The sequence below is a fragment of the Monodon monoceros genome, unplaced genomic scaffold (genome assembly GCF_005190385.1).
Source record: "Monodon monoceros isolate NGI ecotype Baffin Bay Population unplaced genomic scaffold, NGI_Narwhal_1 Super_Scaffold_9, whole genome shotgun sequence".
In the NCBI taxonomy this organism is placed as follows: Eukaryota; Metazoa; Chordata; class Mammalia; order Artiodactyla; family Monodontidae; genus Monodon; species Monodon monoceros.
The window spans coordinates 38,027,151-38,046,201 of NW_021703786.1; the positions used below are offsets into that span (position 1 = coordinate 38,027,151).

At 59.6% G+C, this 19,051-nt stretch overlaps 1 protein-coding gene across 8 annotated transcripts in view; it reads left to right on the forward strand.

Annotated features, from left to right (window-relative positions):
* The window catches only part of MPRIP (myosin phosphatase Rho interacting protein), a 129,148-nt gene extending 110,527 nt beyond the window's left edge, over positions 1 to 18,621 (forward strand). For 3 of the 8 annotated variants that reach the window (XM_029211429.1, XM_029211433.1, XM_029211432.1), the window contains 9 exons: positions 1,928 to 5,644; positions 8,382 to 8,529; positions 9,198 to 9,315; positions 10,437 to 10,596; positions 11,682 to 11,801; positions 12,472 to 12,558; positions 13,061 to 13,223; positions 14,266 to 14,351; positions 17,954 to 18,621. In XM_029211429.1, coding sequence (XP_029067262.1) covers positions 1,928 to 5,644; positions 8,382 to 8,529; positions 9,198 to 9,315; positions 10,437 to 10,596; positions 11,682 to 11,801; positions 12,472 to 12,558; positions 13,061 to 13,223; positions 14,266 to 14,351; positions 17,954 to 18,025 — 4,671 coding nt within the window. In that variant the 3' untranslated portion in view covers positions 18,026 to 18,621. Of the gene's footprint in view, positions 1 to 1,927; positions 5,645 to 7,693; positions 7,765 to 8,381; positions 8,530 to 9,197; positions 9,316 to 10,436; positions 10,598 to 11,681; positions 11,802 to 12,471; positions 12,559 to 13,060; positions 13,224 to 14,265; positions 14,352 to 14,817; positions 14,883 to 17,953 lie in introns of those variants that run through there. The other 5 variants (XM_029211431.1, XM_029211430.1, XM_029211436.1 and 2 more) reach the window with 5 other exon arrangements.
* The last annotated feature ends 430 nt before the right edge of the window (positions 18,622 to 19,051 follow it).

The following is a 19,051-nucleotide window of genomic DNA, read 5'->3' on the forward strand; positions in this document are numbered from 1 at the left end:
CAGGCAGGAGGTCACCTGGATGGAGCAGGCCGATGTGAGCCAACTCTTCTGCAGCGTTTCAGGCCCTGCTCTAGTTCTGGGGTATAAAACAACACTCTCCTGCCCCCTCAGCCAATGTGCAGTGGGGAGAGGTGATTGACAGATGAGTGCCGGGGGGAAAGCAAGACAGGGCTATGGGACGGAGAACTCGAGCTCTTGGCCAAGGCTGAAGGCACAGCGTTCATGTCAGGGTCCTGCACTGAGCAGAACCCGCGGCGCCCCCTCCCCTGCAGCATCAGCCTCCTTGCCTGTGTAGACCTAGACTTCGTCCCCGAGGGCTCTTCAGACTCTCAAGGACCCAGAATCTCTGTGATAAGCTTTTGCATCAGCATTTCCAGACTACAGCACACTAGCTTCCTTGGTCCGAGTGGATCTTCTGGGCGGAGTCTGCCCTCCTACCTCTCTCCATGCCCTTTTTGTGGCACGTTTCTTCTGCCTTCCTTTCCCCCTAAGCTTTGGCCATGGCCCTGGGCACCCCGTGTCCCCTGGACCCTCCTCCTTAGCCCTTCAACCATAGTTGTTGCCATGCCCAGTTCGGACTCTGAGGTACCGGAACCTGGTGATGGGGGGCACCCGTCTTCCCTGCATGTCTCACTCCGGGGCTTTCTGAGTCATTTTTGTGCAGACCCCGCAGGCTTGGGAAGCATCTTTTTAAACCCTGGTTTGGGCCGCCATCCTACACGCACTCATTTCACACCAGGGGGTAAAAACCCTGGCGGCAGAGTTTGAACATTACTACCCTGTCCTGTGTCTGACCTGGACGATTGCATGAGCCCGCACTGAAGCCCATCCGTCAGCTGACACGCTAACACCTCCCCGCCAGGGCAAAGGACAGTTTACTTTTAACCTCCCTACGTGCTTTGACAATTCTTACAATCAAAAGTCTGAATGAGCAAGGGGCTTTGGGGTTAAGGGTGAGAAGGATCTGCAGCTGGGGGTGGGCTCCGCGCCGATGGCCGGGAGGAGCTGGCAGGGTGTGGACGTGGAGTGGCTAACTTACCGTAACTGAGTGTCACATCTGTGGCTGCCCCGCCAGCACGCCTGGAGGGAGCCACAGGCAGGCCAGTTCTTAGGCTGAGCTCTTCTCACTCCTTTCACGCTCTTCTTTTTTCCTGCGTTAATTAGTTCTGTCTGTCCTGCATGCCTTTTAGTTTGGGGAGTTTTGTTTCAACTGTGTTTTATTTTCTGCATGCTTCACTTTATTTTGAATATGCCACAAAGGTTTGTTTGTTTTGTTAACTCTCATATTTCACTCCATGGTTTGCGTTTTCCCCTTCGTTTTGTCTTCTTGCAGGTAGAGATTAGTTCTTCCTGTTACTGTAGAGGACGGGCTCCACCTCTCACAGGAAAATGTTTCGGATGTCACCTTGCTGACATCCGCCAGCGGTGCCTCCCTTCCTTCTCCCCTGTCCCAGAAGGAAGTGGCGTCGTCACCCGGTCCTGCGCTTTGGTGGGGTTTGTGGTCTGGAGCTGTGTGCCTTTTGTTTTGCAAAACAAACAAACGGATGCTTTGCTCTGCTCCCGCCCGCCGCCCGTCCCTCTTGCTGGAGTCTCTCGTCCCTCAGTCTTCGTTTTGCTTATCAGTGTGCTCCATTATTCAGTTTTGTTTGGTTTATTTCTCCTAGAAGCTGTTCGGTTAGAGCTGTTTTGAATGTTAATGTCCATGTTTTCTGTTTACCTGGAAGCAGCTACTTACCAAAAAAAAAAAAAAAAAAACTGAGACGATTTGTTAGTTGTTTTTCTTTTGTTTAAATGAAAATAAAATTGTGCAGAGGATAAAAGGCAGACCCACCAAGGAGCCTTTCTGTGGTTGACCCTGGCCAGAGGTGTGACACTCAGAACTGGGAGGCCGAGTGTTACTAACCCGTATTTCATCGGTTTTTTTAAGACTGAAGTGGCCACCTCCCCGTCCGGCGCCTGGCAGAGGCTCCACAGAGTCAACCAGGATCTGCACGGCGAGCTGGAGGCCCAGTGCCAGCGCCAGGAGCTCATCACGCGGCAGATCCAGGCCCTGAAGCGCAGCTACGGGGAGGCCAAGGACGCGATCCGGCACCACGAGGCCGAGATCCGGAGCCTCCAGGCGCGGCTTGGCAATGCCGCCGCCGAGCTCACCATCAAAGAGCAGGCACTGGCCAAGCTCCAGGGCGAGCTGAAGCTGGAGAAGGACAAGGTCCGCGAGCAGCTGGAGGAGCGGCAGCACAGCGAAGCCGCGCTCAACGCCCAGCTGCGCGCCAGCGAGCGGAAGCTCCAGAGCGCGGAGGCCCTGCTGCTGGGGAGGACGCAGGAGCTGCGGGACCTGGAGAGGCAACAGGCGCTGCAGCGGGACCGGCAGAAGGAGGTGCAGAGGCTGCAGGAGCGCATCGCCGACCTCAGCCAGCAGCTCAGCGCCAGCGAGCGGGCCCAGAGGCTGATGGAGGAGAAGCTGCAGAGGAACTACGAGCTGCTGCTGGGGAGCTGTGAGCGGGAGAAGCAGGAGCTTCTGCAGAGCCTGAAGGAGGCGGAGGACAGGGCCAGCGCCTTCGAGGACCGGCTCCAGGACCACGAGCAGCAGATGGAGGTCCTGCAGAAGGAGAAGCTGAGTGCCAAGTCCGAGGGCAGCGAGGTGGTGCACCGGCTGGAGGAGCAGCTGGAGATGAAGGAGGCCAGCATCCAGAAGCTGGCCGAGCACGTCCAGAGCCTCCGAGACGAGCGCGACCTGATCCGGCAGCGCTTCCAAGAGCTGATGGGCCGCGTCGCCTTGTCCGACGGGGACGTGGCTGCGCTTGAGGAGAAGCTGAAGGGGAGGGAGGCTGACTACCAAAGCCTGGAGCGCTCCTACAGGAGGGTGGCCAGCCAGCTCCAGGGCGCGCACACGCGGCTCCAGGAGAAGGAGGAGGAGCTGAGGTGCATCCAGGACACGCACGAGAAGGCGCTGGCGAGGAAAGAGCGGGATCTCCAGGATGTGCTGGTTAAGATGACTGCCTTGGGGAGCAGCTTAGAGGAAACAGAAGTGAATCTCCAGGCAAAGGAAGAGATCGCAAGGCAGTTTGCCAAGGAGTCCTCAGAGGACGCCGAGGAGCCACGGAGCTTCTTGGAAGAAGCTGAGGAGGAGGACGGCGTCGCGCGTTCGGGCCCACAGCTCCGGGCTGCCAGCGCACCTCCGGGGGCTGCCCTGGGGGAGGAGCACAGGGACAGCAGCCCCAGGAGAGAAAAGAGCCCAGTGTCCCCAAGGTCGGAAGTGTCCGACAGGGAGGGGCACCTGCAGAGCACCTCAAAGCCCGACCAGGGAGCACCCGGCCTTAAGAGGCAAAGAATCCGGTTCTCCACGATCCAGTGCCAAAAGTACACCCACCCTGACGGGTCTGAGAGGACCTGGACCAGCAGCACGTCCTCTGACACCAGTCAGGACCGCTCACCCTCGGAGGAAAGCATGTCGTCGGAGGCCACCCCCAGCTCGCTCCCAGCGACCAGCGACTCGGACACCTACCTGTCCATCATCCACTCCCTGGAGACCAAGCTCTACGTCACCGAGGAGAAGCTCAAAGATGTGACAGTGAAGCTGGAGAGCCAGCAGGGCCAGAGCCAGGAGGCCCTGCTTGCTCTGCACCAACAGTGGGCTGGCACCGAAGCGCGGCTGCGCGAGCAGCTCCGTGCCAGCCTGCTCCAGGTCGCTGCGCTGGCCTCCCAGCTGGAGCAGGAGAGACAGGCGAGGGCGGAGGTGGTTGAGAACCACGTGGAGGAGCTCGGTGACTTCCGGGTGAAGAACAGCCAGGCCCTGGCTTGCCTGGAAAGCTGCCGGGAACAGCTGCGGTCGCTGCCGGCTGACGCGGGGGCGGGGCTCCTGGCCGGCGTGGAAAGCTTGCTGGTCGGCGCCATCCAGGCCCTGTGTCACCAGCCACCTCCCACAGGGGAGGCGGGTTTCTCAGAGGAAGAAAAAGTGACCTCACGGCAGCCACCACACCTGCCGGAGCTGAGCGACCAGGAGCAGCTCCAGCTCCTTTCTGATCAGATAGCTCTGGAAGCCATGCTGATAGACCAGATAGCAGACTCCCTGAAAAACACCACCTCCGATATCTCGCACGTGCTCCTCGAGATCTCTCAGTCCGGAAAGTGGCCGCTGGAGTCCGAAAGTACCGTGGCCTGTCCTGGGGCCCCAGTGGATGCCTGGGCCAAGAAGGTGCTGGTGGATGGAGAATTCTGGAGCCAGGTCGAGTCCCTGAGCCGGCACCTGGAGATGCTGGGCGGAGAGGCAGCCAGTGCCTCGGGAGGTGGGCGGCCAAACGCCCCGCCAGCCCCGGTCCCTGCCCTGGCCGACGCCACGTGGGTCAGGGCGGAGCTCAGCCTTGCCGTGCATTCGGTGAGGGGGTCCCTCCACCGCAGGCTGCAGAGCATCCAGGAGACCCTCCAGGGGACACAGGCAGCCCTGCAGCAGCACAAGCGCCTGCTGGGGGAGATCCTAGGGGCCTACCAGACACCCGACTTCGAGAGAGTGATGCTGCAGGTCTCGGAAACCCTCCAGCTTCCAGCAGGTGCCGGAGATGGTGTCCAGGTGTCCTGGACCGGGAGCCTGCCGGAAGAAGTACCAAGTCATCAGGACCCAGCTGGCTCACAGGCTCTCTGTCCCTTGTCCAGCCAGAGCTCTGGGGCCTTGGTTGCTATTCAAGAAGAGCTCGCCCTGCAGCTTAAAGATAAGGCCAGTCTCTTGGGAGAGATCTCTGCCACTTTAACCTCACTTCTCCCTGTGGAGGCAGTGCGAGACTGTCAGAAGCTTCTCCAGGCATCCCGGCATCTCTCCCGTAGCGCTTCTCTGGGAGGCCTCGGCCAGTATTCTTCCTTATTAGTTCAAGATGCGATTATTCAGGCTCAGGTGTGTTACACAGCCTGCAGGATCCGGCTGGAGTATGAAAAGGAGCTCCGGGGCTACAGGGAGTCCTGGTCGGGCGGGGGGGCCTCCTGTCAGGAGCACGAGCACGCTGTGGGGGCCCTGAGGGAGGAGTACGAGGGGCTTCTCCGCAAGCAGAAGAGCGAGTACCTGGAGCTGATCGCCATCGTTGAACGGGAGAACGCGGAGCTCAAGACCAAGGTCGCCCAGCTGGGCCAGCAGCAGAGGCGTCTGGAAGAGGGGCAGAGTGAGCGCCGTGAGAGCCTGGCTGCCCCACGAGGGTGGTTTGAGGAGTGGAAGGTCAGCTACACAGGGGAGCGGCTGAGCCGGGCGGAGGGTGCGCCGCAGGCTGCGCGCGGCAGGGTCCTGAGCCAGCTGGATGCCTTGGCGGGGGACAGGCAGGACCTGGAGAGGCAGCCTGTGGACCAGGTGCAGACCCTGGAGGACAAGTTCCAGCTCAAGATCAGGGAGCTGCAGGCCGTCCATGAGGAGGAGCTGCGGTGCCTGCAGGAGACCCTGCGCCACTACCAGGGGCGGCCCCCTGCCGCCCCACCAGCCCACGGACCCCCGTCCTCCAGCCGGCCAGCTGAGGGGGAGGCCGACTCCATGGTGGGGCTGAAGGGGCGCATCCAGGAGTTGGAGGCCCAGGTGGACGTCTTGCGGGAAGCGCTGGAGCACAAGGACCTGGCGGGTGGCGCGGCCTCACTGCGGGAAGAGCGCCAGAGGGACTTTGAGAGCCTCAAGGTTTCGAAGCAGAGCGGTCGGGGGGCGTCCAGTGCAGGCGGAGCTGGGACACGGTTCTTGGCTCCAAGTCACCGAACAGCAGAAGGAGCTGATGGGCTGTTCCCCGCCTGACCTTCCACTGGCTGCGGTGGGGTCCCAGCAGGGCCTGGCGAGGCAGGGTGGTGGGGAAGCTCCCCCACTGCCCCCACCTCCAGGCTGTGCAGACCTGGACCTGGCGAGGGTCCTCTCCTTTCTGCTGTCCTAGGAGAGCAGAGTTGGGCTTCCCAAAGGCTAGAATGTTTGCAGTGGGGTGTTGAGGGCCACTCCCCGCCCCAGTTCTGTGGGGACAGACGTCTGGTGGGAACCCTGCGTGGGAACGGCTGCTCTTACAGGGAGCACAGCCTTATTTGCTCCAGGGGTTTTGAGAAGTGACCTTCCCACCACACCCCAACCCCGTTTCACACCCACCTTGGTAGACAGGATTCCCAGGCCCTGGCCCATCAAGGTGACGTTTCGGGCCCTGGGGCGTTGGGCCGTGTGGAGCCATCAGGGCAGCCTGGGCTCTGGGCTTCGTCCTCTCGGGCTTCTCGCCATCCCTTGAGCTGCATCCAGTAGACGCCAGGCTCTTCCCGTGCCCTCGGTCCCCAGCCCCGTCCTCCAGCTGTGAGCCGGCAGTGCGTCCAGTGCTGAGGGCAGCCCGGCGCTGCTGCGACAAGCAGGCGGGCCGTTAGTGTCTGCCAGGCCGTTTCCACTGCTCTGTTCCCAAGTCAGTCCAAACCTTTTGAAGGCCATTCTGGATCCCAAGGAAGCTTCAAGGGCTGTTGGAAAGTGCCACACAGTCCCCGTGCGGCCGGCGCATACCAGTGCCGCGTTGAAAGTAACTTCCCGGCCGCTTCCCACAACACCCAGCGCGTCTGCGCAGCAGGAAACTCAGACAAGGCCCAGACTGGCTCTCACGCCCATCGGCACGAACCCGGGAGGGAGGAAAGCCCTGGGCTGACACTGGGGGCAGGCTCTGCCCCGGCGGTGATGCAGGCTGGGGCTTGGACGCTGCCTGCTGTGGGCGGCGTCCTCTGTCCTGTGCCTATTCTTGTTGGGCCCTGTGAGACACGCAGAAATTACAACCAAACCGCTCTCTTGGGGCCCGGCTGACAGCTGTTACTTGTGCAGATTTTTGCCCAGGTCAGGGAGACTGGGGTCTTGGCCTGAGGGCCCCTCTTCTGATAGCTGAAGGCTGGTGCTCTTTCTCACGACTCTGCACCGTGGTTACGGAGGAACTTTGATTGATCCCTCCCAGGGATTACTTACTGGCTTAAAAATTAGATTGTTTCTTAAACACATATACTCTCCAAGGAAGCAGCCAGTCTCTAAAGACACCTTAGTGTTTCTGTAGGAAGAATTTTGACCCTTATCTTTATTCTAAAGCCCTCAAATCAAACTAAGACCTTGCAGCTATGTGTTAACCAAGAGTCCACGTTGAACCACAGCGTGCGAGAGGGCAGCGCTAGGACCCTCCAGTGTCCCGGGGTGTGAGGGCAGTGAGAGGAGACAGCAGCTTCCAGGTGGAGCCCCTGCAAGAAGAAAAACGCCCAGTGAGTGGTGCACAGCACTTAAGACCACTTCCCCAGTGAAGCAGATCTGTCGCAGGGAAGTCCAGACTCTGACCGTGAGTTTCAAAAATACTGACTGGAGAGTCTCAGAAGGGCCTCTCAGTCACCGTGGGGGCTGAGACAGAGGTGCCCACACACGGAGGCTGGATTTCTTGGTACCCTTCCTTGATCCATGTGCAAGTACAGGATACTTGGATTTGGAATTAACGTGCCCACATTCTTCCAGTTTTTAAGGATCAGTGAAAGGCGCGATCCCTACTTTGAAACAGATCTTGCAAGGGATCTAGACAAGAAATGTGCCTCCACGCACAGAACGGCTGCACAGACCGCCCCTCATACCCACCCCGCCAGCGAGGCCAACGATAAGCCAGGCCTGGGTTACTACACAGTGAGGGGGTGTGGGGTGGTCTGAGCCCTTCTTATTAGTCATGCCTGTGTCCTTCCCCACACCCGTGTCTAGGTCAAACACCAAGCCAGGCTGCAGCGAGGCACAGACAGGTTTGGAGAGCAGCTCTTCCGTCGTGGGTCTCGGTACAGTTAGCAGAGGCACTCGTTAATTAGTGCCCCCTCTTTGTACTCCTTCCAAAGGAAAAGTTGTACACCCTAGCCTAATTTCCTCAGTGGACGCCTGAGAGGTTCAGTGACCCGGTGTGGGCGGCCAGTTGGGCAGTGGCAGGGCTGGGCCCCCTGGCTCCGTGCACTGGGCTACCCGCTACCCGTCACTCACAGGATGGCCTTGGCTCCCTGCGGCTGACAAAGACATTACTGTTCATGACTGTCCTTGATGCCCATGAAACTCAGACCAGACGCGGCCAGCCTCTGCCCGTTCACTCTGTCCTTCCCCCTCCTGTCGGTCCATAATGGTCCAAGATTGGCTATTTTAAATTCTACTGCGGCCTTTTCCTGCCCACGATACCAGCTCTTTCTACAGAGAAATGGGATGCACAACAACCACAGAAATCAGGCACCCTTTTCTAAATGCTCTGGGAGCATGAAACACGCAGGAGCAGAGTGAGTCTCCAGACAGCTGGCGCGGGGCTCAGCTCAAGAGAGCCCCTTCTCTGTGCCAGGAGCCTGGAGGGCAGGGCTGAGGTCTGTTCAGTAAATAGCAGAAGAAAAGTCCGTAAAGCCTCTTGTGCACCTTGCAGGCCACGTGCGAGCGAGGGTTCGCAGCCATGGAAGAAACACACCAGAAGAAGATCGAAGACCTGCAGAGGCAGCACCAGCGGGAACTGGAGAAACTGCGGGAGGAGAAAGACCGCCTCCTGGCTGAGGAGACCGCGGCCACCATCTCAGGTGGGAGCCGCTAACCCCGGGGACGGGCAGCAGGGTCCTCCTGAGCTGATCGCACAGCTCTGAGCAGTGACTGGCCTTCTCACCGTCTTTCGGCTGAGATTGAAGCCTCCTTACCCACGAGAATTCTTGGATAGTTCTCTTGGGGGAAAGGCTTGTTTGAGGAGCCCTTTGAGAGCTCGAGAGCCCCGCGCCAGCACTCCCGCTTTCTGTGGCCGCCGGCACACTTGGTGCTCATGAGGGGCTGCCCTGGCCTCATCGGCCCATCTGCTGGCACTTCTCTGGCAGCGGACACCCCTGCCCGCGGCCCTTGGTCCGTGAGAGCCCAGAGCGTCCGGACTGAGCCCTGGGCCTTTGGCCTGTGTCCCCTCTGTTCATGTAACTACTCTGCGGCGCTTGTGATTGTGGCACTAAGAAAACAGGCCCAGCCTGAAAGCCTGTTGTCCTACGAACTCATACTTGGACTTAACATTGACGTTTACTGAATCAGTTTGGTTTTCTGTTAACATCAAGAAAAAAACACACCTGCATCCCTTTCATGGGGGAGTTCCCCGGGAATCCTCCCGGCCCAACTGCCAATGGGCTGGCATGAGAGGTGGGGGGATGTCCCGCCTTCCTGTCGGTCTCACCTCCCAAGCCCGTGGGTGCTGAGGGCCACATCCTGTCCACAGCCATCGAAGCCATGAAGAATGCCCACCGCGAGGAGATGGAACGGGAGCTGGAGAAGAGCCAGCGGTCCCAGATCAGCAGTGTCAATGCGGACATCGATGCCCTGCAGCGGCAGTACCTGTGAGTCAGCGGAGGTGGCCCTTGCGGGCAGGGCCGGAGGGAGGTCCTTCGGGGACGGGGCGGCACCTTCCCTGTAAGAGCCACAGAGACTTGGGTCCCCAGGGTGGCGCAGGTGGAGGCCCGTGGGCGCTGAGGCTGCTCAGAGCCTCCTTCCTGAGGGGCCGAGCACCATCCTGGGGGTCAGCGAACCACTGCTCTCATGGCCCAAGTGGGCTCCTGTTACTGAGTCAAACAGAAACCAGCGACTAAAATGTAAAGAATAAGACGTGGCAGAGGAGATTTTATCAATACTGTCGGATCTTCAGGGCCGACCTCAGAGGCGACCCCAGATTCCTTCTGTCCGTCAGCTGCTGCTGCTTCAGGACGTCGTGGGGAGGGGACGCGGTGCAGCGCATGACACAGATGCTCTGCGGCTGTGCGTGGCAGAAGTGGCCACGACCCCTACATTTTTAAGAAGTGCGTGTGCCAGTTCTCTTTGCAGAGGCAAGGGAATGGGGAGCGTTCACCAGCACGGCCACTCTTTAGTTTTGCCCTCAGTGGAACTCGCACCACTCGGAGCGCCTCGACTGGCTGCTGCAGGGGCCATGCAGAGCCAGCCTTCGTGGGGCTCCGCAACGCACAGAGTCAGGGTCTCTCCTCTCCCGGGCTCCCGTGCGGTGCAGTCAGGGAGCAGGTGGGTGGGCAGGCGGCCGGGAGCAGCTCACCTCGGCTGGAGGGGGTGTCGGTTCCACAGTACCAGCCCTTCTCAAGTCCAGGGTGGCCGAGAACGACGTCACGAGGCTTTGGTTTTCTGAACGTGGATCGAGTTGGCACAGTGCTAGAAACGGTCCCAGGTCTGACCTCTCTCTGACACAGCGTGTTTTGGGGTGCGTGGGTGAGGCCTCTCCTGACCCTGGGAGAGGAGTGCCGCCCGTGGGGGCTGTTCGACTACTGGTAAGAGCACAGGGACGGAGCCGCCAAGCTGCATGGCCACTCGAGACCACAAGGTGCAGGGCTCTGCTCGCGGTCGCTCTGCTGTGTGGGTCTCGGCGTCCTTGAGGCTTCGCGGAGGGGACTCTGAGCTTCTTAGAGGCCTGGGCCCCGGGGCGAGGGCAGAGGAGTGAGCAGTGCCCTCTCCCCAGGGAGGAGCTGCAGTCCGTGCAGCGCGAGCTGGAGGTCCTCTCTGAGCAGTACTCGCAGAAGTGCCTGGAGAACGCCCACCTGGCCCAGGCGCTGGAGGCCGAGCGGCAGGCCCTGCGGCAGTGCCAGCGCGAGAACCAGGAGCTCAACGCCCACAACCAGGTGCGCCGCACTGGGGCCCCAATCTGCAGGCATCTCCCGACGTCTGGCGTCACCGGGGTGTGGACAGGAGCTCCCTGCAGCTGCTGGGGTTGAGCCCCTCCTGCTCCGCAGCTGGCCGCTGGCCTTGGGGTCTGGAGGCTCCGAGATGTCTGTTCCTCCTCCGTGGTTGCTGGGCGGCACGGGTCCAGGTCTCCCGTCCCCACGGCTGGGACCGCGTTTAAACACCTCCCAGTCAAGACCATACACTGCTCGCATTTTGATTCTGTCAGATTATTCTCTTAAAATGTGCCTGCTCCTGGGCCTCCCCGGTGGCGCAGTGGTTGAGAGTCCGCCTGCCAATGCAGGGGACGCGGGTTCGTGCCCCGGTCCGGGAAGATCCCACATGCCGCGGAGCGGCTGGGCCCGTGAGCCATGGCCGCTGAGCCTGCGCGTCCGGAGCCTGTGCTCCGCAACGGGAGAGGCCGCAGCGGTGAGAGGCCCGCGTACCGCAAAAAAAAAAAAAAAAATGTGCCTGCTCCTTAGAAAACTGGGGTACATTTAAAATCCTGGCTAACGGAACAGCTCAAGGTAGGTCTAGTTTCAAAAAAGCTTCTCTGTGGGTACAAGACCCCTCGTTCTCCCCCCGCACTGAGGAGACAGCCACGTCAGCCTGGCCCAGGCTCAAGGCCTCTGTGGGCCCACAGCTGCCCATATGTGGGGGACACTCCAGCAGGACTGGTTCTGCTTGGCCACTGCGGTGGCCTAAGACGACCACCTGCTAGCTGGAAAGAAGGTACAGAAAGCGAGTGGTGAGGGTGGCCGGAGGTCCTGATCCTGCAGAAACTCAGGAGCACAAATCCTGGAACTGATTAACACTAGTCACGGTGACAGAAAGGGGCTGAGCATGGATCCTGCAGCTGCAGTTCCACAAAAGCATTGGGCCGTGTAAATGGCTTTGGCAAGGGTGTCCACACTGACTCTGAGATGCCACCGTGCACAGGCACCGCTGCAGGCCTCCCGTGCTGCATGCTACCCTGGCCGCGCCCTGTGTTCGTGGCCAAACAGCTCTGTAGAGCACCCTGTTTGGTTGTGTTGCTGTCCCCCAGGAGCTGAACAACCGCCTGGCTGCTGAAATCTCACGGCTACGGACGCTGCTGACCGGGGACGCCGGTGGCGAGGCTGCTGGTTCACCTCTCACGCAGGGCAAGGACGCCTATGAGTTAGAGGTACGGCTCAGAGCCAGGTCCCTCTTTACCAGCTCACACCATACAAGCCCCTAGCTTATGGGCAGCAAGAGGGGGAGAACCTGGAAAGACCTGAGTCATGCCAGGACGCAAAAGAGAAGAGTTAGCTGCCAGGCAGCGTGGGACCCCTCACGAGGCCACAGGGACCTTTAACGCATCCTCGCTCACCTGCCCTCCGCCCCTCTGTTCTACCACGTCACAAACACTGACCAACTGAAATGAAACATTGAATAACTGTGAACGCTGCGGCTGCTTGAGGTTCTTAAGGCTGTATTACTCACGATCAGGAAGGTTCATCTTAAGTCAGAATGATTGCTTCTTATGTATAAGGTGTTCTTTTATGAAAGCACTTAGATTTTTCCCCATTCAATTAAAATTTCATGAAACCATCTCTTCCTAATGATGGGAGAGGCTGACCTGAGGTCTCTGCAGGACCCCTTCCTGGGCTCTGTGCCAGGAGCTCCCGGGCTGAGGACGAGGCTTTCGGGTCAGGAGGGGTCACGGCCGTTTCTTCCTGACAAGGACCGGGAGAAAGCTGCCTGCCCACCGGCGTGTGGAGGCGAGTCCTCCGTGTGGCTCAGTCTTTGCTTTCGAGGCCCTGGCAGTCCCTCTGCTCCCGAATGTGAGTCTCTTAATTTCTCTCTTTTTCTAGGTCTTATTGCGGGTCAAGGAGTCAGAAATTCAGTACCTGAAACAGGAGATCAGCTCCCTCAAGGATGAGCTACAGACGGCGCTGCGGGTAACGCACGTCCCCACCCGTGGACCTGGGGGATGGGCTCCGGATGGGGCGGGGCCACGCGTGTCCAGAGTCACATGTAGCAGCTCTGAAGTAGATTTCGCTTCCACGAGAAGAATGGCAGCCTGCAGGTGGGCGCGGCAGGAACAAGGGGCCGTCCCCGCGCCCGCCACGTGCTGGGGCAGGGACCCGAGACCCAAACACACTGTTGCCTCCTGCGGGCGCTCCTGGAGGCCAAGTCACTTAGGGGATCCAAGGCACAGGGGTTTTCCAGCCTGAAGCCACACAGAGGTCCTCGGGGCTCAAGGCGGCGCCAGCCTGGCTATAGCCCGGGGCCCTGCCGTGCCTGTTCCGCTCTGTGTCCAGTTTCTGCCTCTGGAAGGCGGGGGCTGGCCTGCGTTCTCTGCTGCCGGGCCCGTCCCCAGTCGCCCCCGAAGCGCTCTGGCCCCAGGAGGACGGGCCACCCAGCCTGGCTGTAACTGCTCTTTGCCCTTCTATCCCCAAGGACAAGAAGTACGCTAGTGACAAGTACAAGGACATCTACACAGAGCTCAGCATCGTGAGGGCGAAGGCCGACTGTGACGTCAGCAGGCTGCAGGAGCAGCTGAAAGCTGCGACCGACGCACTGGGTGAAAGGTCACCGGAACACACCCCCGTGTCCGGCTACGGTGAGTCCTCCAGCTCTGGATTCTGACTCAGTAACTTGCGCTGATTTAGTCCCGGAGCTGCTGGCGCTTGATTCAAGCAGAGGGGTTCTTTTCTCTGTCAGACTAACTTCCTGGTAGGGAACAGCTGCAGGGGTGGTAGGCGCCCGGCTCTCGGGCCCTCCTGGTTGGGAAGCCCTTCTCCTCCGACGCTGCACTGGTTGCCCTGAGGGACAGTCATACCTCGGGGTGTGTGTTTACAGTGACAGCCGGCTGTGTTTCCCATTTTCCTGAACAATTCACTCATTCCGTAAGCAGCTCGCTGGTTCTTGATCCTGGGGGTTTACCATAAAATCTGCAGAAGGCCATGGGGGGAGGGGATGGGGGAATGCCGCCTTCTGAAGAGCTGCCCTAGCTCACTACCCGCTTCCTCTCAGCCGGCAAGGATCCCTCCTCGCCAGTTTGCATCGCTGCTGGGCGGGCACGTTACAGGTCTTCCCGAAGGCAGGCAGGCCATGTGCAGCGAAGCTCAAATCAGACCCGGGACGGGATGGTGACACTGGCTGCTTCCGAGGAGTCGTCTGGGGGCCAGGAGATTTAGGGTTAGGATTGAGCACGTGCAGCCTGTGACCCTTCTGAACGCACAGGAGCACAGAGCTGGCTCTGCCTCCACGGTCGGGGGCTGAACCGTGAGGTCACTGCACAGCTCTCAGCAAGTGAGGGAGAGCGCCATAAGTATGGGAAGTTAAAAACCCTGAGCAGCCCGGGGCTCTCAGGAGGAGGAGGGCGGCAGGTGTGCCCAGCAGCCCAGGGGCAACGGGTGCTCCGGCCGGCCAACGGGGAGGAGCCTGGCCCGGGGCCTCCCGTGCCTCCTCCAGGTCTCCCAGCGCCCGGAACTGTTCCAAGGATCTCGTGCTTTACAGTTCTTTGTTTGGGGTTCTCGTGGGTTGTTGAAGGAAACGTCTCACGTGTGGGTGAGGATGATAATAAGCCTTGGAAGCCTTCAAACCCAAGTCTGTTCCCAGGGGGTTTACAAAACAGGCACTGGGTCTGCTCGTCTTCTCAGATATAATGAAGTCTAAAAGCAACCCTGACTTCTTGAAGAAAGACAGATCCTGCGTCAGCCGACAGCTCAGAAGCATCAGGTCCAAGGTGAGTCTGGGGTCCAGCCCCTGTGTACGTAGAGCCCACCTAGGGCCACAGCAGAGTGTCCCCAGGGTCCCAGAACTCACTGGCCCCACACGCTTAGCCTGCTGGGCCAGTTCCAGGGGCTTCGCACTGAGTGTGTCCCTCGCCCAGCAGTGGGACCATCTCCTGCCAGCGACAGCGCAGGGCCAGACCCACAGCAAGCAGGGCTCGGGTGAATCCCCTCAGACCGGCGCCCTGCTGGGTCGGTCCTGCCCCATCTGGACTGCTCCTTGCACGTCCCTAGTTCATGCTGACGCCGGCTGCCTTCGAGAGACAAAGCTGCCCGCGCCCCTTCCCCCCCCCAGCGTGTGCCCTCCGCCCCCACGTGCCCCTCTGTGGGAAGGTGGGTTGGAGGGTGGGGGTGACCAGCACGTTGCATTTAGGATTTATTGTGTGTGTATCTTTTGTTTTCTGCTCTTTCCCCCGACAGTCCGTAATTGAGCAGGTCTCATGGGATAACTGAAACGACCCGCTTCCCGGTCCCTTGTCGTGTAGGTAAACCACTCTCACCACCACCCACCCGCCCGCCGCCCTCGAGGGGGTACTACCTGCATGCACACTGCTCACACCTCCATAGCGAGCTCCTTGTTTTCCGGTCACTTTCATTCCTCCTGCTCCAGCCGGCACATACACGATCCGTGTGAAGTTTCTTAACCTGTTCTGGGGAGTTAACTGCACTGTAACCTCTTAACAGAGGGGAGTTCCCCCCAGCTTGGTGGGCTGCCCGTGGGGCCAGCATCTCGGCCCCGTCACATGCATGTCGAGTGGTTTGTGCGCTCACGTTCTCTGGGGGCACCGCTGCCCTCCGTCGGGAAGCGGACTTGACAGAGCCGCCCACTGCTGAAGTGCTCCCGCCCCGCGCCCCCCCGCCCTGTTAACAGGCTCAGGAGGCCCGAGCCCAGCAAGCCAGGGAGCTGATACCTCGCACACGCAGCTCTGGAAACCACTCAGTACAGCGAGCGCTTGGGGCTGAGCGTTTGCCAGCCCTGAGGACCCCGGGTGCCTCCAAAGACAGGAAGCAGGGGCTGAATGAGCGCTGGCTCAGAAACATCAGGCTGTCTGACCCCGACCCTGCCTGGACGCTCCCGACTCCCACGAGGCCCAGGCATCCGGGCACAGAGTCACTCTTTCCCTAGTGGGTTTCTCAGCTCGGCTGGCCTGATCTCGTTGACCCTCTGATGAGGAAGTTGAGGGCAGCAGGAAGGGCTCAGAACGGGACGCTGGCGGGTGCGCCCGGCTCACTTGGCGGGCTGAGGGGTTTGGTTTAGGGAGAGTTTACGGAAGGAAATCCAAGTAGTTCTGTACTTGGTATGTTTATTTCCCTACAGTCCTGGCTCACTTATCACCAGAAACGTTTAAGCCTGTTCAAAACTCAGTTCGGGCTTTTTTCTTTAAACGTGGAAAACATTCTGCTTAGCAAAAGGGCAACGTGTTCTTGGCTGTGGTTTTCTTGTTGATGATTTTACTTCTGTCTGAGGCTGAACTGTAGCTGCTGCAGGTTCACCGTCAGTGCTTTGGGCCTTTTGCCTGTAAAACGACAAACACTTCTGCCAGGGCCCTTGCAGGGAAGCCTTGCTCCAGCAAGCCCGCCCCATCAGGCGGACCGTGTGTCGGGGGAGGGAAAGTGCTTTGCAGGAATCCGCTGGTGGTCCAGCGGTTAGGACTTGGCGCTCTCACTGCTGGGGCCTGGGTTCGATCCTTGGTCGGGGGACTAAGATCCCACAAGCTGCACAGTACTTTGGGCTCTGGACAAAGGGCCAGAAGATCAGTGGAAACATCTCTGTCAATAAGGGCCTTTGGCCATGAGACGTGCTGGCACACATGTGCGGCCGTGTAGATGGCAGCTTCTATGCTGGCCGGGAGCTTGCTAAAGCAGAGGCCGGGAATGAGGGAGGAAACTGTCAGGCACACCCACGAGGGTCTGCCTGCGGCTCTCTGCAAGGCCGGGACCCAGATGAGTGTGGGGAGAAGCCCAGGAGCAGGGTTTCCCAGAGTTGTGTTCGTTTGAGTCCGAGTTCGGCTTGCCAAGTTTGCGACGTAAAAGCAGTGCTCTCGGTGTGTGGGGACAGCCCTGCTGGCCCAAGGAGGAAGCTGGGGCCCTTATGGTCCCCCCTCGGGGACACCAGCCGTGATGCTGTGCCTGTAACGTGCTGTCAGTGGACACTTGCACAGCTCCGTGCTGCCCTTTTTCCTGATTGTATTTGGAAACCGTGGAACCTCCCACAGGAAGACGGGAACTAAGTTGCCCAAAAACAACCTGTCACTGGTGCTTTTTGATACAGGGTCTGATGTATACGGCTGTCTATCTTTTCACGTGTGTTGTCTCTGTACCTGCCTCCCTCGGCAGGACAGAAAGGCTCAGCCCCCATCACGTCAGAAAGCTCGTTGCCTAAGAGCAGCTGGGCTCTTCTGGGATGGAGACCAGAGAGGACGTTTCCCGGGCTCCTCACGGAGGCCCCCGCCTGGTCGTCCTGAGCGTGGGGTCACGGAGATGCTGGGTGTGCGGGGCAGCACGGGGTCTTCTCAGGCTCCGCCCCCACAGCTGTGGTGAGCGGCTGCACAGCAGGGATGATCACCAAGCATGCGCGGAGGGAAAATCTCTGTCCCGCAGGACTCAGCAGTGGCGGTTTGCTGCCACCCAAGGGAAAGTCCCCAACTAGAGCGGTGCAGCGTGGCAGGTGACGGGGCCCAGCCCCTGGATGAGACTGGCTGCTGTGTAGACAGCGGCTGTGTAGATGGCAGCCCTGACCTGAAGCAGGCGCACTTGGGAAGAGTCCCGAGAGCACGTGAGGCAGTCGTGTGCGTTAATGCGTTAATGGATGTCAGCATGGGACGTGGATTGGTCCTCTTCCTCTGACCAGTGGCATCTAAATTAAAAATACAGGCAAGCAGAGCTGTCCTGGGTGAAGCTGGGGCCCCAGGGGACGCGGGTCAGCTCTGAGGTGGAGGCTGGGCTCGGTCTCACCTGCTGATTGTGGGCCGGCCCCGGTTCCGCGGCCTCGGTGAAGCCTGGACTTGCCACGCAGATCCGATGGCAGCGAGGCACCTTCGTTCCCAGTCGTGCTCTGAGGTGATGCTTCTTTTCTCGTCCAGAAATTAAGTCTCTTTGAAGAGCCTCCCAGAGTAAAGCAGGAAATCCTCTGTCCCCCACCTTCGCTTCCGTTCTCAGAGACTCAGTAAACAAAGCGACATGTTCCCACCGCCACGTTCCCAAATCCCCGGGGCGGTGAGAGTCCAACAGGGTTTGTGATCGGTGCAGCAGGTCCTGCCAGCCTGCGGTCGCGAGAGACCAGACGTGGATGCGGACGTAGCGGGCATCTTCATGTTCTTGGCAGGGTCTCCTCTCCTGGCTCCACTGGTCTGATCCCTGCTTGTCGGGAGAGCCCTAAGCTCAGCATTGGTCTTGTTTCTTTTTCCTTCTCATTTAGTAACACCACCACCTTGGGGGTCGTGGCCCTTCTAGCACGCCCACTAACCCTCCGGGAGCCCCGAGCCGCGCCTCTCGCCGGACTGCAGCCCGTGCCAAGCGGGGCCGCCGGCTAACGGCCTGTCTGTTTCTCCACCAGAGTCTGAAGGAAGGCCTGACGGTGCAAGATCGCCTGAAGCTCTTTGAGTCCAGGGACCTGGAGCGCGACTAGCTGCTCCCACGCAGCTCAGACGCACCCTCCCTGGCCCGCGGCCGCCGCCCTGCCCTCGTCTGTACCTTCGATTTCTGTTATCGTTATCGTTGTTATCGCCCTCAGTAACTGTGGTATGGATGCATGAGAGACTGGTCTGTGGGTTGCTCACATCACCCCTGTTGTGTTTACCGAAGCTTTTCCCCATGGTTTTCTACGACCAGCCCGGCCGAGGGGCCGAGCGCATGTGGCTCTCCCCCGTCGCCCCCGCGCTCATGTCAGTATTAAGGCCCAGCAGCCTGCGATAAGCTAGCTCTGTCTCGCCCAGTGCGCGGTGGGGTCAGGGCCCGGGCGGGTCCCTGGGAGAGAACCGTGTGCTGCGGTCCCAGCGCAGATAGCTGGTAGCCTGCGGGGTGGGGGGTGGGGGGGAGCGTGGCTTAGAACCTTGGATGTACCACCTTTGGGCTTCAGAGGAGGACAGCATTTTGTATTTGTTCCACTAATGCCGCTTAGAACCACACCCCAGATACTCGTGGTAAACCTTTCACAACCTGGAAAATGTTGAAAGCAGCCATTCCTATTTTTGTTTGTTTTTTATTAAATCTTGCACAAAACCAGGCCCCTCTCATTCCTTCCTACGCTCGCTTCTTTCTTGGTCACCAGGAACCCTGGTCCTTTCATACTCGGTAGATGCTGACCTGCAGCGTGTGGTTTCAGACTGTGATCACAAATAATGAAGAGAGTTTTCCCTCAGAGAATACGGTTGACAGGAGACCCTGTGTTAAGTCGAGAAGGTCAGAGCAGACATTGGAACCAGATAAGAACTGGCCATTCTCGACGTGCTCCTAAGCCTCCTTCAGTTCACCTGAGGTCTCAGACCGTGCGGCACTGGGTGCGCCTGCACCGGGCCTGGACCGACGGCTCTGCTTCCTTAGTGGTCTAACAAACAACTCTTTAACCGCCATCAGACACTCCACAGCACTTCTTGAAAACCTCTGAAATCGGGGTTCTGTGACGGCCCCATGAAAACTCCTCATCCCGTTAGGG